At 40.5% G+C, this 15,816-nt stretch overlaps 1 protein-coding gene across 2 annotated transcripts; it reads left to right on the top strand.

Moving 5' to 3' along the window:
* The first annotated feature begins 755 nt into the window (after positions 1–755).
* kansl3 (KAT8 regulatory NSL complex subunit 3) lies at positions 756–14,858 on the top strand. Of its 2 annotated transcripts, XM_083905405.1 has the most exons (20): positions 756–895; positions 1,751–2,025; positions 2,713–2,883; positions 2,990–3,080; positions 3,438–3,623; positions 3,715–3,843; positions 3,951–4,067; positions 4,159–4,257; positions 4,892–4,963; positions 5,047–5,121; positions 5,503–5,660; positions 5,750–5,813; positions 7,324–7,512; positions 8,883–9,039; positions 9,369–9,446; positions 10,319–10,498; positions 11,106–11,193; positions 11,420–11,547; positions 12,390–12,487; positions 13,680–14,858. In XM_083905405.1, the coding sequence occupies exons 2-20, from the start codon at positions 1,814–1,816 to the stop codon at positions 13,914–13,916; spliced, it is 2,529 nt and encodes an 842-aa protein (XP_083761531.1). In that variant the 5' UTR covers positions 756–895; positions 1,751–1,813; the 3' UTR covers positions 13,917–14,858. The 2 variants fall into 2 exon arrangements, with proteins under 2 accessions (XP_083761531.1, XP_083761532.1); XM_083905406.1 differs by lacking the exon at positions 11,420–11,547 and having other exon boundaries at positions 13,680–13,814.
* The last annotated feature ends 958 nt before the right edge of the window (positions 14,859–15,816 follow it).

Raw genomic sequence — 15,816 nt, forward strand, 5'->3', positions numbered from 1 at the left:
ACATTTGATCCAGGCATATGAAACCATGTTATTAACATGTGGCAAAAAAATAAAAATGTGTGTGGAGATTGTACAAAAAAGATCAAACTCACCATTGTGGCAGCTGATGTTCAGACGTTCACGACAGAGGTTTGGATTGTATTTAAAACAATGCAATTTTTGAAGGACTTTTATACCCTGTGTCAGTAAAGGGACCTTTGGAGTTAAATAAAGAGAGGGAGAAGAGGTCAGTTTACTGGAAGAGGACATGACCTCTTGCACAAGTGGTTCCAGAAAACTTTCTTATGTATTCTTATAAATGTTTTATGATAGCTAAAAATCATTCGCAAAATAAAAACAATCAAAGAACAACATTTTAAAATTACTATGATCATTGTACTGTGATTATGACAAATTATTTTTGTTCGTTATTAAATGGAATGCCCTGGTTTCCTCAGAATTATGTTTTGTTTGCGTATTTAATTATTAAACATTTGCAACAATCTAATTTATTGAGATATCTCTGATATTTTTCATAATAAAATCGTCAAACCTCTGTATCGTCATATAATCGAATCTTTGTAATATTACCATGGGAAGTATGGCGAGTAAACGACCCCAATCCTCAAAAGTCCAGTCCTAGTTTTGCGTCAGTCACTAACGCGCCACAAACGAGGTTGCCAGTTTGGCTCTTCACAGTCACATTTGTTTTCAGCGAACGGAAAACGGTGGATACGCAGCACAACCTGGCAACGCCTCCACAGTAACAAAAGGAAACCAGGCTGACGCACAGCAGATGTATCCGCTGTTATAATTCACCAATTTACTGAGAATTGCGACCCACTTTGTCTATTTTTTCCTCCATATAATATTTGTTTAAGCTCCCACAGCGAAGATGGATTAATAGAGCGAGAAGGTGAGCAAACGAACACGGAAACGGCGCCTTTCGGTTAGCCTTTAGCGTGCTATGCTAACGTTAGCGTGGTAGGCCAGCCCACAGGCGATTAGTCACTTTCATGGACACAGTGTAAACAAAAACAGCGTAGCATTAACCTTAAATGTCGCGTAATTTACCTTAATAGTGGCTTGGAGTTATATGCAACTTAAAAATACATTATAATTATGTCATGTACGCTAACGTCCTGTAGTATATGTTAGTAGTGGGTGATGCGCTGGATAAAGCACCTGTACAGTCCAGTTGTTTTAGTAAACAAATATGTTACAGGGATAACAAAGGTTTATTTAAAATAAAATGGTGTTAATGTACCTGTACAGACTGTAAATTAACTGAAATGCAGGATTCCCATTCCAGTTACGTGGTAAATAAACCACTTATATTTTCTCTAAACCCCCGATATCTGTTTCTCTAAACAAATAAAAATAAATTGACCGGCGTTGTTACAATACATATGTTATGATACACGAGTTACATTTTAAATAAACGTCCCTAATTGCTATTATCTGACCTTTTATATTCAACATTTTCTCAGAGGAATGGGGTTTAATCAGATTAAATCGTGTTAGTCAGCCAAATTTGGAGAATGTGGTATGTTCTTGGTATGGATGAGCAGATGATACTGGTAAAAAAATACATCTCTTGTATTAACAGATTTAACCAGTCTTTAAGCAACAACACCACATTTTTGCTGTTTTACAGTTTCTTAAAGTAGAGAATTTGCGATTTTTGAACTCAGACAGGCAAATGACTACTTCCAAATATCACTTTACCATGTCTAATATGTTTTAAATTGCATTTCCTCTTCCCCTCCAGTTGGGCCTGATTCCATACAAGTTGTCAAGGTCTTCTCATGGCCCTTTGGGGCCCAGGAAGAGGATGCATCGTGGCGGGGATAAAGATTTTCAGTCATCGGCTCGAAAGATGGGCACATCTTTGCTTTTCCAGCTGTCGGCTCATGAAAGAGAGCTGGACTTAGTGTTTCTGGACCACAGCTATGCCAAGCCATGGAATGCCCATCCAGATGCCAGCAGCGCCCGGCCCACCAGGACGCTGTTTGTTACCCCTCGTCGTCAGCCTGAAGCCTTGACGTGAGTCCAAACACTTCTCGAGCTGAACATATCTCAGTACAGGGGTGGCAATACAATTTGTCAGGATACTATACTAAGTATGGATATAAAAAGTATTTTTAAGGAAAAAAATATTTTATACACATATTAAACTAGTGTTATATGCATAACCATACAGTTAGTTATCTTTGTCTAGTGAGAAGAGTGCAAGGAGGGGTAGTGAGTCAAATGAGTGTATGGGCTGTATATTATATATATTGATATATCTCAATTCGAAACATGAGACAAGATATCGTCTTAGGGATTTTGCGATAAGGTATCTGTGATGACTTCCTAAATATTGTATATTGGTAAAAGAATCGACAAAATGTATTTTAAAGTCACCCAGTAATACTTTCATTTAAGCCCATTTGTGTTATAGAGCAATTTGACCATATTTATGGTCAATTTCACGTGTTAATATCCTTAATTTAACATTAAATTGTACCACAAGGGCAACTAATATTGCCCATGAACACACAGATACACACAAGCCGCCATTAACATCAGTGTGTCTTTATTAACTCATGTTAAACTGTAACTGCTGGTAACTGTTTACATAATCCAGCCGTTGTGGATTATTTTGAGTTGTTGTGGAGGAAAAGAACAACATCCTCCGAGGATGGCCTTTGTGTTGCGTTCTAATTGTAAATTTGTATGCACTTACAGGGACTCTGATTCTTTAATTGATGTGGAAACTGTCACGCCAACACCCGTGCCTCTGTATGACAACCATAAAGCGCTCAGCGTGATGAAGGAGTGCGAGCGACACGTCCTGTTCGCTCGCACTGTCGCAGAGAGTCCTCCGCCGCCCGACGACTGGGAGGAACATTTAAACAAGTAAAACAATATTTCAAGCGTTCTACTTGTGTTATAGTAAAGTCGTCACGGGTGAAAGTATCACTGTTATTTTGCTTTGTTTGAACCAAGTGTTACTCTGTTTCAGGACTGGATGGACAGTGGCCCAGAACAAACTGTTCAATAAAGTCGTTAAAGCTCTTCATGCTGAACGACTTGCTCGCCTGGCAAATGAAAATGTAAGTGGTTTTCATTTTATTCATTTTAAGAGCTCAAATATACGGTACGGTCCATTTGTTGGAGCTCGATTGAAACATTCTTTGCTCTCTGACGTTATACGTTAATCAGTAATTAATCTGAAATTTCCACGCGTGAATGCTGGCTCAGATTCGTTTTAATTGAATTACTGAGTCAATTCAAACTGAATTAATATTATTTGTATTGAAATAATTTGGGTCATTAAATTGTCTTTGGATATTTCACAGTAGATTCTTCCTCTTAGCCATCTGTCGAGATAATAAAATTTATAATTTTTCGAACAATTCAATTCAAAATCATTGAAATATCACTGGGTTTCTTTTGTGTGATTTCCTCAGGCGTCCAATGAGCCGATTTTGCGGCGGGTGGCCGTGGACAAGTGCGCCAGGAAGGTGCGTCACGCGCTAGCCAGTGTGAACTGGGACACCAAACTGACCCAGTGGTTACACACCACCATGATCGAGTCCTTAAGTCTGGCCATGCTCGCTGCTTATCTGGACGTGCTGCAGACTCTCAAAAGCAAGGTATCGCACCGCAATCAAACATGTTTCCTCAGTGTCCGTCAAACACCTGGGACTCTTTGATTTATTCTGACGTCTTCCTGTGTCGGAACAGTTGCCCTCGCTGATCGACAGGATGCTGATGCCGACGTCAAAGACTGGCACTCCGAGTGCTGAGGCTCTGTCGCTGCTGCTGAAACGGCCTTGGGACCCGGCTGTTGGAGTTCTATCGCAAAACAAACCGGTAAATAAAGCCTTGTTTATACAACATTTTCACTTCCCTTTGTTCTTTAATTAAGTCTATAAGTGAATCGAATGAAGTCAATGACCAGGAACTGCCTCATGTTTCAGAGCAAGCTTCCTGGATCCCCTCTCATCCTCATCGCACCGTCCAGTCCAAACTATCCCACCCTCTCTACCTCGCGGCGAATGAGATTCTGGCAATCGCAGCTCTCCTGTTTAGGAAAGGTGGGAATTATCAGTCTTGTTCATTTAAGAATGTCGTATTTTATTTCATTTCTGTCAGAGAATTGCCCTGTAACAGCCGTCTCTATTTCAGGTCATACCCGTGCACACGCATGTCAACAGCAGCGCCAATATTGGTATCACCCAGTGTCTGGAACACATGTTGGGTACAGTCAGAGCCAAGGTCATGGAGGTAGGGAGTTCTGGTTTTATTTGAAATTGTATGTCCTTCAACTGAAGTACTGGTCTATTAATTATTTGTCTTGATTCATTGATTAGTTGTTTGGTTCATAAAATCAGTCACTTTCCCAAACCTCAAAATGTCTTGTTTTGTGTGAATCAAACCAAAATGATTCAGTTAATGATTTTTCGTTTTTTGTTCTTAGTTCTCATATAACAACCTCTTAAAACAACAGTCTACTAGCGTTTATTTTATAATATCCATTATTTAAATCGTGAGGTTGGGACCCACAGTGGGGTCACTAGAGATATTGTTGGGTCCCGCACAAATTTGTTGAATTGTACCAATTTACCTTTTAATTCAGATGTTTTAAATAACAGGCATGAAATTAAGTTAACCTGGAATAGCTTTGGTTACCAATGCAAAAATGAGTAAAGATACGGATATAAATTAGTCGTCACATGATACACAAATCAGATCTTGCCACGAGTGATGTTGTGATCTGGGTCTCGATAGTTTGTCATCTTTAAATAGTGAATATGTCTTGAGCAGAATACGTGTTCTTGACCGTTTTTATTTTTTTGTCCATGTACAGTATTTGTGCAGCTTCATTGATTATGTGTTTATTATAAATGTAAACCACCAGGTTCACAGTCACTTCCCCCACAAACCCATCATCCTGGTTGGCTGGAGCGCCGGTGCTCTCATCGCCTGTCACGTAAGACTTCTTCATAACACTAATATGGAATGTAAAACATCTTGGCAAGTTTATTCATTTTAATATCTTTGAATGAATTACAGGTATCCTTGATGGAGTATCTGACTGCTGTGGTGTGTCTCGGCTTCCCCCTACTCACAGTCAATGGGCCACGAGGGGTAAGTTTTCAGGTTGTTTGTCCTTTGTCTATTTGTCCATTCGTTTGAATGTGATCGCTCAAAAAAGCCTCGAGGGAATTGTCTAATTTTGGCACATTCATGTGTATTTTAAGATGAAGTGGTTACATTTTAATAAACAAAAATCATTGAAAAAAATATTTAGTTCTGCAACTAACAATTATTTTCACAACAGATTTGATTTCTTTAATGAAACAAGAAAATATATAGAGACATACAAGAAGCTTAAAAAGAAGCATGTTTTAATTATAAAAAAAAAACTAAAAAAACCCCATTAATAGAATAATTGGTGCAGCCCTACAAACATCCATGAGCAAAAACAGGTATTATTTGATAGATTGTTGTTGTGTTGCTGTTTTGCAGGATGTGGATGACCCCCTGCTGGACATGAAGACCCCGGTGTTGTTTGTTGTCGGCCAGAACGGTTTACAGTGTAGTATAGAAGGTATGGAGGAGTTCAGGGAGAAGCTGAGGGCCGACAACAGCATGGTGGTGGTGGGAGCAGCGGACGACAACCTCAGGTCAGTAAACTCATGTTGTTTCTGAGTGGGAGTTGATTTTTTTTTTTTTGAGCACTGAACCATAACATAAATATTTGGTTCTTTCACAGAATAAATTCAGCAAAGATGAAAACAGAAGGGCTGACTCAGACCATGGTGGACCGCTGCATTCAGGTCAGACACGGTGATTAATGGAGTAATTGTAACTGTTCTAAAGTTAGGGGTGACCTATACAGTTTTTTGGTGTTTTCCGTTAAAAGTCACACTTTTATTCATCAAAAGAGTTGCAAAATGAATAGAAAATATAGTCAACATTCTTGACATTGACAAGACTGTGCTAACATAACTGCACAAGGGTTTTCTAATCATCCAATAGCCTTCTAACGCAATTAGCAAACACAATGTACCATTAGAACACTGTAAATGGGCCTCTATACACCCATGTACATATTCCATTAAAAACCATACGTTTGCAGCTAGAATAGTCGTTTAACACATTAACAATGTATAGAGTGTATTTCTGATTAATTTAATGTTATATTCATTATATATATATTCATATATTCATTTTCCTTCAAAAATAAGGACATTTCTAAGTGACCCTAAACCTTTGAATGGTAGTGTAAATGACATAGTTTTAGTGTTTAGAGAGCAGGGCAGCAATGATGACCATAACAGGAAATAACCGTGTTTATATAAACACGCAACAACTAGAAAAGCACTCGGAGAGCGCAGACATCCTCCAAGGCAGCTCAGTGCCGACAAAATAGTGATTGCGTCTACGGATCACGCCCAAAATTGAATCACTTGTTCCTGGTCCCATTGCAGACGTTTCTTGAAAATTTCATCCAAATCCGTCAATGACTTTTTCGAGTTATGTTGCCAACAGTCAGACGAAAACATATACCTCCTTGACGGAGGTCAAAAAAGGACAAAAACAGTAAACATGAAGGAGAGTCACATCGTGCTGCTGTAAAGAGACGAGCTCTAGTAAGCAGTGAAGGAAAAACACAGACACTGCTGCAGTTTAATGTGAGGAGATTTCATGAGCTCTTGTGGTGATTGACTGGCTGAAATAAAACCTGGAGCATAAAGAAAAATATCTGTCATTTAGTTCTTTTAGTTCCTGCAGTGGAAACTTGACATATTTCCTTTTAAAGTCTATAGTTTGTGGCTCCAGTTTTTGCAGGTGTCAGGTTAAAATAAGTCAGTTTATAAGACACAATAATATACGTCAACATGAAATTGCTGGGGTAAAATAGACCGAGATTTATATTGGTTTGTTGAAATGGATCTACACCAATAATGCCTTATGTCAAATCTGATCAATGTTTTACGATGTTTTACGGTGAGGCCTGGTGGGGAAGCCATACATCGTGTAAACTCGTTAAGCTGAATGAAGGCTTGCTGCCGTTATAGTTCCCAACCAACCTGAACCACATTGATTCTGATAAACAGTGTGTGTAGTTTTTTGAATCAAGCGATGCTCCATCCAAATACTGCCCCACAGCACCGACAGACGACTCCCCTCGTCTCACTAAGACGGCCTGCAGATGTGTCTGCAAACATGTTTGTTTTGACTCGAGCATTAGTCAATACAGATTATCCCGCGATGCACGAAATGGGCCATATTAACCGTTCTTATCCTCTTATTTTATTATTAATATGTTTTCTTTCCACACAGGATGAGATCTCTGACTTCCTGTCGGGCGTTCTCACGAGGGCAGAGGGCCACGGTCACAGTTCGGGGGAGATGAGGGACCTGGACACGGAGAAGAAGAAAAGGCCTCGACGGGAGCTTCCCTTTGACATGGAGAGAGGGCGACCTTCATCGCCTGCACTCAGAGTTCCCATCTCACCGTCAGGTTCAGAGGTCAGTTCAGTGTTTGCCAATGTTTTATTTAGCTGGTAAATAAACCTTCAGCAATTCCGTGGCCTCCTAAAAATACAAGGCTGAATATTCACCTGTTACAAGGTCCTGCAGTGAAAGCTCAAAGATGTGTAATTGGAAAGTATTAATGGTATTTGTATGGTATAATTTGTGACATCTACTGGTGTTCATAAAGCAAGGCCCTTTTATTTATCTATTTATCTTAAATTTAAAAGCTACAAACACCAAAGGATTTTTATTTTAAAGAGTTTATATACATATACAAATAGTTATGGGTAGAATAGGAAATTTTTGACCTGAAACCCTCCTAAATGATATAAGACTGATTTTGAACTCTTAAAGAATCTTTTCACTGCAAATGTCTTGAAAATACATGATAATCTTGTTGTGCAAATTGATCTCTTCACCTTGATGCAGATATGTCTGTCTTTGGTTTGTATTTATATTTCATTAAAAATTAAGATTTATAGACTATATATACATCAAGAATTTGTGCTGGGCACTAGGTTAACGCTTGACACGCTTCCATGACGACTGACCGGGAAAAAGACACACGTGACGTCATGTTTATGTGCCGCGACACCGAAGTCCAGGCACAGTTTACCAGTTAGTTCCATTAGCTGCATCAGCTCATTTAGCGCCGTTAGCGCGCCTACAGTTTAACTGGAGCAGTTTTTTTATTAAACGAAAAGAGCAGCGCTACAAGTTACCAGCGTTCCTGTGTACTGCGTACGTGTGCCTGTCTTTAAAGTTTAGTGTTACTTTAGAGCAGGGGTCACCAACGTGGTGCCCGCGGGCACCTGGTAGCCCGCAGGCAGCCAATACGGTGCCCGCGGGCTCACTTTACTTCACCTCACTTGCATGTCTCCGTATGATCGCTCAGTAAAATATGTTTGATATTGTTTATAAAAACTGATAATCGTTAGGAGTAAGCACTGGAATGAATGTGTATGCAGTTGAATGCATAATATTAATCATTTAAATGGTAAACAAACAAAAAAATATTATATGGTAGCCCTCCATATTATTTTTTACCCTTAAGGTAGCTCTCTGTCTCAAAAAGGTTGGTGACCCCTGCTTTAGAGACTCGTTTTAACAATCCGTAGTCACGTAAACATGACGTCACGCGAAACATGAAAAGATTCTTAACAATCAGTAAATATGAAAAATAGAGAAATAATAATAATGACAAAGCTATAGGCAGAAATAAAAAAATTTTTTAAAACGTGTGTATATACACGCACATACACCTGCAGCATTAGCTATTTATAATATTGTTGTAATGATGATTACACCTATGCAAATGCACTATATCTCTTGACTAATAGAGCGTCGTTCAAACGCGTCCTCAGGATCTGTCTAGTGTCTGCAGCAGTCCCACTTCAAGTCCCAAACCCAAGACATCTGGTCTGTCTCCGGCACAGAAGTCCAGCCTGATCACAGCCACTCAGCTCCTGAAGACACACATGCAGCGCTCTGGCACAGTCCTCACCCACAAGCAGGCTCAAGGTTAGTTCACCTCCACCACCACCATCATGTGAGCACTTCAAACAAACCGAGCCTTTCACGTTGACTTACACGTGCAGTCTCTGCCTACGTTTGCCCGACTTGATTATGTAAACCTGATGAAATCAATCATTCACTTGAAATTCTGCTGAATTTTTGTGAAGGCACCCTGGGGCAGTATTTGTCAGACATGTTTGTAAATACACTTTCTTAAAGAGATTATCACGTCACGACATCTGATGGAAGGGCAAGATGGAACGTGACTGAAATTCTCTCTCCTCGTCTTCTTTGTCTTTTCTCTTCCTACGGCTTTCCTTTCTGATTCATTCCAGCTCAGTTTGCTGCTTTTATGAAACAAAACATGTCTGGGAGGAAAAATCTTCCTCCTGGCACTCCTCCTTGTATCTTTGGTAAGTGTCTATCCCTCTTTCCTTTCCCGTTCCCTTTCCTTTGTCTCTTCACGCCTTTCCTTGTTTCCATTCCTGTCTGTTTTCTCATAATTGCTGCTTGGGATTGGCACCATATTACTTTCTTTTTAAACTGCGAAGGTGTCAAAACATTTGTGGTATTCATTTCAAGCAACTTAAAAGACAAAATTCTCCATCTGTGTGAAACATATTCTGCTCCTGTAAAGAAGAAATGAATCGCCCATCGTCACTTTTACAGTCAATATACTGTGTAAATTATGATAGTATAATATTTTTATCTGATATCCGATCCAGTGACTTATGATCAGATCTAGAGATGTAACTAATGATTATTTTCAAAACGTTGAAAAATGTCAATCTGTGTTTTTCAAACCTCTAAATGATGATGATGTTCTCAAATGTCTGAAATGATTCAGTTTTAATGATTTCTTTGTCTTATGGAGCAAATAAAAGAAAATGTCACATATAAGAGGCTGAAAAATCTGAAAACTAGTAGAAGTTATAAACTAGAAAAGCACTCGGAGAGCGCAGACCTCCGCCAAGGCAGCTCAGCGCCTACAAAATGCACCCTGCCGGTGCACGGCGTGTACAGATCACGCCCAAAATACTCGCTTGTTCGTCGTCCCATTGCGGATATTTCCTGAAAATTTCATCCAAATCTTTCTGCGACTTATGTTGCTAAAAGACAGACAAACAAACTCATACCTCCGAAAACATATACATCGTGGCGGAAGTGAATGACTGCAGGTTTACATTATAGATAAAGGAAGTTGTTCATATATAGCGATGGAGCGCTCCATGTCACCTCAGCAGTCCGTTGAGAAGCCTTGTTTCTGTGTGTTTGTGTGGCGCAGTGCCGGTGACCAGTGATCAGATGGACGGCCTCGACAGAGACGAACTGCGGCCCCACGGCAAGCGGCGGCAGACGCCCAGTCCCACGCCGAGCAAAGCGTCCAAGAGAGCCAAGATCAAGGTGACCATTGTTTCCCAAAGCGAGTCAGCAGGGGGCGCCATCAGCCCTGCTGCACAGGAAGGTACAAATACTGACAATCTTTACATGTCATGAGTAGACCTACATATGAGAATCAAATGAGAGAACATTGAACTGATCGTCCTTTAATGATCTTTTTGACTGATAAGATCAGTCGTTTTTAGACGGCAGACATTTTGATGTTGCTGACCTTCATACATGTTTAAAAGGATGTCGTCTGTTTCTGTCTGAACCAGTCTTGATCGTGTGCGATAGTGCGGTATATTATCTTCCTCTGTAATAGTCTTGCGGTATTTTGTTTTTGTTATTAACGCGACAGCCCTATGACCATGATCGAACGCTACCGTCCATCAGGATCTTTGGCGATCTGGTAAAACATTCTCCCGTTTGCCCGACGCATTGCCTGATATACTGTATATGCTGAGTGTCGGTTGTCTTATGAAGGTGGAAGGAGTCGATATTCTTGGAGCTGTCGACTCCACACTGTGATGTTTTTCCTTGAAATTGTCCATGACTTGTGGAAATGGCTGTTGTGAAAAAAAGTCTAATAGCCATGTTCCACTCCAGTAATTGAAGTATTGAAGTATCTCCTCTCTCCTAAGAGAAATAATTGACTCTTCACATCTTCTTCTTCTTCTCTTTCCATGCAGCTGGTGTCTCTGGGAAGCCCTTGACGGCAACAATGGGACAGACTGTAGCTGGAGCCAAGGAGCTCTCTGGACTTCTCACAGGCCACCGGTAAGAAAGCCAGCCTTGCCCCCACTCGGGCACATTCACTGTAGAGCATTCAAAGCTGTACCCAAGCCTACACCTCCCATCCTATTGGACAAAAGTGTGTGTGTGTGTGTGGTGCAGAGGGATTGATGAGTCGCGTACTCGGAGGTTGGGAGCTGAGTGATTGGCCGTACAGCGTCTTGCTGGCGTCAGCTCCTGAGCAGACTGGTGGTTATGTGTGTCACTGCAGGTCTGGTAGTCTCTCAGAGGTGTCTGGTGCCCTGTCCCCAGGCTCCAGCTCATTCAGCAGCGTGCAGCCTTGCATGGTGTCAGGTTCCTCCACACCAGTCCAGGCACAAGCTCCGGCTAATGCCCAAGGTACCTCTGTCCTGCCCTGCACGCCTGTTTGCACCTTAGACTTGTGTGTAAAAATTGGACGTAGTCTTCCAGATTGAAAAGTGAAAACCAGGAAGTAGCAGTTGGCCACCAGGGGGGCGTCTGCTGCCTGCATAATTTAACATAATGTCAGTGGAAGTCGTTGATAATAAATTAGCCTTCTTAGTCCAAGAGGATGAAAGCATAAAACATAAGTTGAGAACATTTTAATTTAATGTGACTTTTCCTCCTGTGAGACTGAGCCTCTTTCTCACCTCATTTTTAAAGTCGAAACGAAAAACATTTTGAGGCGTTAATCACTAGTTTCTCTTATTCAAAGGAGCGTGGTCTAAATTGTGTAAATTATATTCTCATTTAGAGGAAAATGGATGAGAAAGGCATATATGAGAGGTTAGAAAACAAACTGTCATGACGCCGCGAGTCTTGAAGTGTGAGTTTGCTTTGCAAATGGAAGACTACGTCCATTGTTGTGCACAGTCTATTGTTTGCACTCTCAGCTGTGCGGCCGTAGCCTCAACACACAGTGCAGCTTAAGCCGCTTTCTAAACTTATAGTTTCAAGTTTTAAACATTTAGAAAGCAAACATCATTGATCACCTCTTGCACCATTGCTGTCTGTCGCTGTCCCAACCCTTGCCCTTTGGACATGACTTCATATGTTTTGTATGTGTGCATTTGTCCATCCATTCTAGACCTGTGTTGGGATATGGCTGGAGAGCTGGTAAAAAATAGGACAAAAATGTGGATAATTCCTCCCAAGTTTGACTGATTTCATCCAAACTTAGACTTCTTCCACTGATTGATTGCCTCTGTGTTTGTTTGCAGGGCCTTCCGCCAGCAGTCTGCTCCAAGGTCTAAGTTTCAGTCTTCAGGAGATTATCACCAAAGCTCCTAGTTTGCCTTCCACAGCAGGCAGCACACAGGTATGCCGTAATTACACGGTTTCATTAGCCAAGTCTTGCTTGTTTTAGGTGTCTCTCATTTTGAATTGACTAATATCCGTATTAAGTTGATTTTGAATCAGTGTTCACTCCCAGGTCAAAATGACTCTGTTGTGCTCACAGGTTTGCGTCAGCTTCGGCAGGTCTGATCAAGATTAGTTGGAGCTAGAGTGCAGCTCAGCACACGTTTTGACAAATACCTGATGCAGGTGGAGTGAGCTAAAGTCAACTTTTGCCAAAGTTAATACGGGTAATAAAATGTCAGCTTCACTATTAACAACCATTAGTTCTTCTTAATGAGCTCTTGTTAAACACCACTGATAACTATTTTCATCATTCAACCACAGTGGGTTAACAGTTGAGTTGTTTTGACGGAAAACTGTTGCATCCACTTGGCTTCAATGGCCTGTGTGATGTATTCAATGTCCCTCACAAAAGGCCAGTCTGATGTTTACTTTCCCTCACTTCCTCTGACAAAGGTTTTCTCTACTTTCAACGTCTAAAATAACGCTTTTGCTGTCTTGGTCGTATCGCCAGCACATGGTTTTATTGCCATAAAGCAATCTGTGTTTCTCCCAACACTTTACGAGACCTCCCATTCTGAGAGATCTGAGTCGTCAGCCGTGATATAACCAAAAGCTGTTAAATGAGGGTAAAAACCCTGCATAATTATTCCTTAAATTCAACTTATCTTACTCAACGTGTCACTAAAAGAACTTGAAATTACCATTTCAGTTGAAGTTGACCGAACCCAGCATAAGCCCCGACAGTCATTCTGGATTTTTGTCCAAATCCTGATATTAGTAGTAACACTTTCACAATTTTTATTTCATCATTTGGATCAGCTGAAAGAGGGCCCAAAGTAAAAGATAGAGATTATGAACTACCATAGCATTGTCACTGAGCCTCACAGTGTTATTTCCTCCGGTTTTTCATTCCACCCAAAGACACCACACGACAGACCAAACCTCTGGTAGTGGGAATGCTTTCACTCGCCTTTTTTTAGCAGCTTCACAAACCCTCGGTATACTTGCTAATTTTAGTGTGATCGTGGCTTTAGTGTACATAGTAAAATGGCAACTGAATCTGAAGTTGTATATATCCGAGAGGGAAATGTGGTGACCCGGAGTTTTTAAAGAAAAAACTCACCAATAGACTTTCTGTTTGTCTTCAGGCAACTTGTGGGAAGCCCCAGGCTCAGGTCCTGAGCTCTGTGGCCAACAGCGGCAGTGCTCTGTTACGGGCGGTGCCTGTGGTCACCACGGGAGGAGTGGCGAAAACCACCGCCATCCACCAGCTGCTCACCAACGGCGGACTGGCCAAACTTGCCAGCAGCTTGCCCGGCCTGGCTCACATCACCAACCAGACCGCTGGTATGTCTCGAGCTGCCAAAACACGACGGCCACGTTGAAACGCTCCCAGAGTTCATTCATGCTTTTGCTCTGGAGGCGGTAGATGAGAGCGCCTGTAGGCCAGAGAGAGGACTGACACAGTGAAGGAGGGCATGGAGGACGAGTGTGTAGATGGTTGTCCTGACTGCAGTGATCAGTGAGAGCAGATCAGCAGTTCACGTGTAGAAAGAACATTACGTTAAATGCATGGACTGTATGTAAAAGAGTGGATGTAGTCTTCTGGTTTGCTGGATGAGGCCAATCTGGAAGTTAAAATATATAGAGTAACCACCAGGGTTGCAAAAAGATCAGTTTGAATGAACCTTCCCGTGCTATTTTCAGCGCTTCGATCGAATAGAATGTACATTTTGTAATTTATGATTACATTTAGAAGAATATGGATATTTGAGTGGACACCAATATGATTGACAGCTGTTATCGTCCAATAGGAGGAAGTATCCGACTTTCTGGGCGCAAACACTGTCATTTTAACAATTTCTTAATTTATTGATGAGTCGATTGGTCCCCAAAATGTTAGGAAAACCCCAAATAAATCAGTTTTAATGATTTCTTTGTTAAAATGAAGCAAAAGAAAACGGAAATTATTCGACTGGAAAGCTACGTCCACTTTTATATACAGTCTGTGGTACAACGTGAGGTCAGACATTTGTGTTTTCCAGTTTGTTTGACGCGATGTTCATGTAGAAAAAGATGCAAATGTATATAATATTAATGTGTGGAACTGGTTTGGTTCCAACATTTTGTAAATAATGTAAAACCAATGTAGGCAAGTTTGACCAAACTGCTTTTGTATATCAGATTTGTTTGTCATTTCATGTTTTTTTGTTTGCCTCCTCATGTAGTAACCATCAAACCACCTGCTTATAAATATCCATACATACGGGTGCTGAACTCTTGCAGAGCTAGAAAGCGACAACGGTGTGTGTGTGTGTGTCATTATTACCTGAGCTCAGTCAGTGTTGCTACAATAAAACGTGTAAATCAAAGTCATGTTTTCATTTTTTGTATTTTTTTCTTTTTCAATTGCATTTGGCTCCAAAACTAAACCTTTTTTAAAAATGTACTTTTATTTCTCATTGTATTCATTTTTCCAACAAGCTGCTGCTGCTGTTGTATTAATTTGCTATAATTTAACCACAAAGCTTTAGAAATCATCGTGTTGTCACGTTCATTACAAATGACTGTATTTGTGGCTGTGAAAAGTGTGTTTTGAGGAATTAGCCTGTCTCATCGTTAGCGCTGAGCTGTTATGTTTTTCTTTCCGTGTGTGTGTTTGTTTGTGTGTGTATGTGTGTTGGTAGTAGGGCAGAAAGCCCCCACTTCTATAACGGTGACACTGCGAGGAGGAGCACAGGCGGGCAGAGCGGGACCCCTGGGCCACGGTGGTGAGTCTGTGACACCGCCTCCTCCTCCTGCCCACGAGCCCAAGGTGTGTTTCATTAAACCTAAGTCTAAGTGACACCTATATATTCATTTTATACGAGAGGGCGCTTAGCATAGGAGTGGAGAGGAAGACGCAGCTCATTCGACTCGCTGTTATAGTCATCAGTCAGGTTTAGGGCTATTGTATTGCTGTTTTTGCTGATATACAATGACACATTTTAATACCAATATTCTGCATTGTAAAAACACAATTTCATATATTTTTTAAAATGTACCACCACCCGATTGTAAGCATATTTAATTTGGATTTTTACACAGTTATTTATTTATTTAATTAATTAATTAATTAATTAATTAATTAATTAATGAATGAATTATTTAATTCCCACTAAGCAATTCAGATAATACATGGACTAATAGCTCGATATTTGCCGATCTTAATGTTACACAGTTATTTATTTATCCATTCACTTAATTAATTAATTAATCGCCTATAATATGATTATAATTATCAAG

This window comes from Microchirus variegatus (assembly GCF_963457635.1).
Source record: "Microchirus variegatus genome assembly, chromosome: 18".
NCBI classification, from domain to species: Eukaryota; Metazoa; Chordata; class Actinopteri; order Pleuronectiformes; family Soleidae; genus Microchirus; species Microchirus variegatus.

Excerpts from the sequence above, each read along its gene's own strand:
- kansl3 (XM_083905405.1), top strand. The coding sequence starts at position 1,814 with ATGCATCGTGGCGGGGATAAAGATTTTCAGTCATCGGCTCGAAAGATG. Across the intron at positions 2,026-2,712 it reads CGTCAGCCTGAAGCCTTGAC|GGACTCTGATTCTTTAATTG; the intron begins GTGAGTCCAAAC and ends ATGCACTTACAG. Across the intron at positions 12,488-13,679 it reads CCACAGCAGGCAGCACACAG|GCAACTTGTGGGAAGCCCCA; the intron begins GTATGCCGTAAT and ends GTTTGTCTTCAG.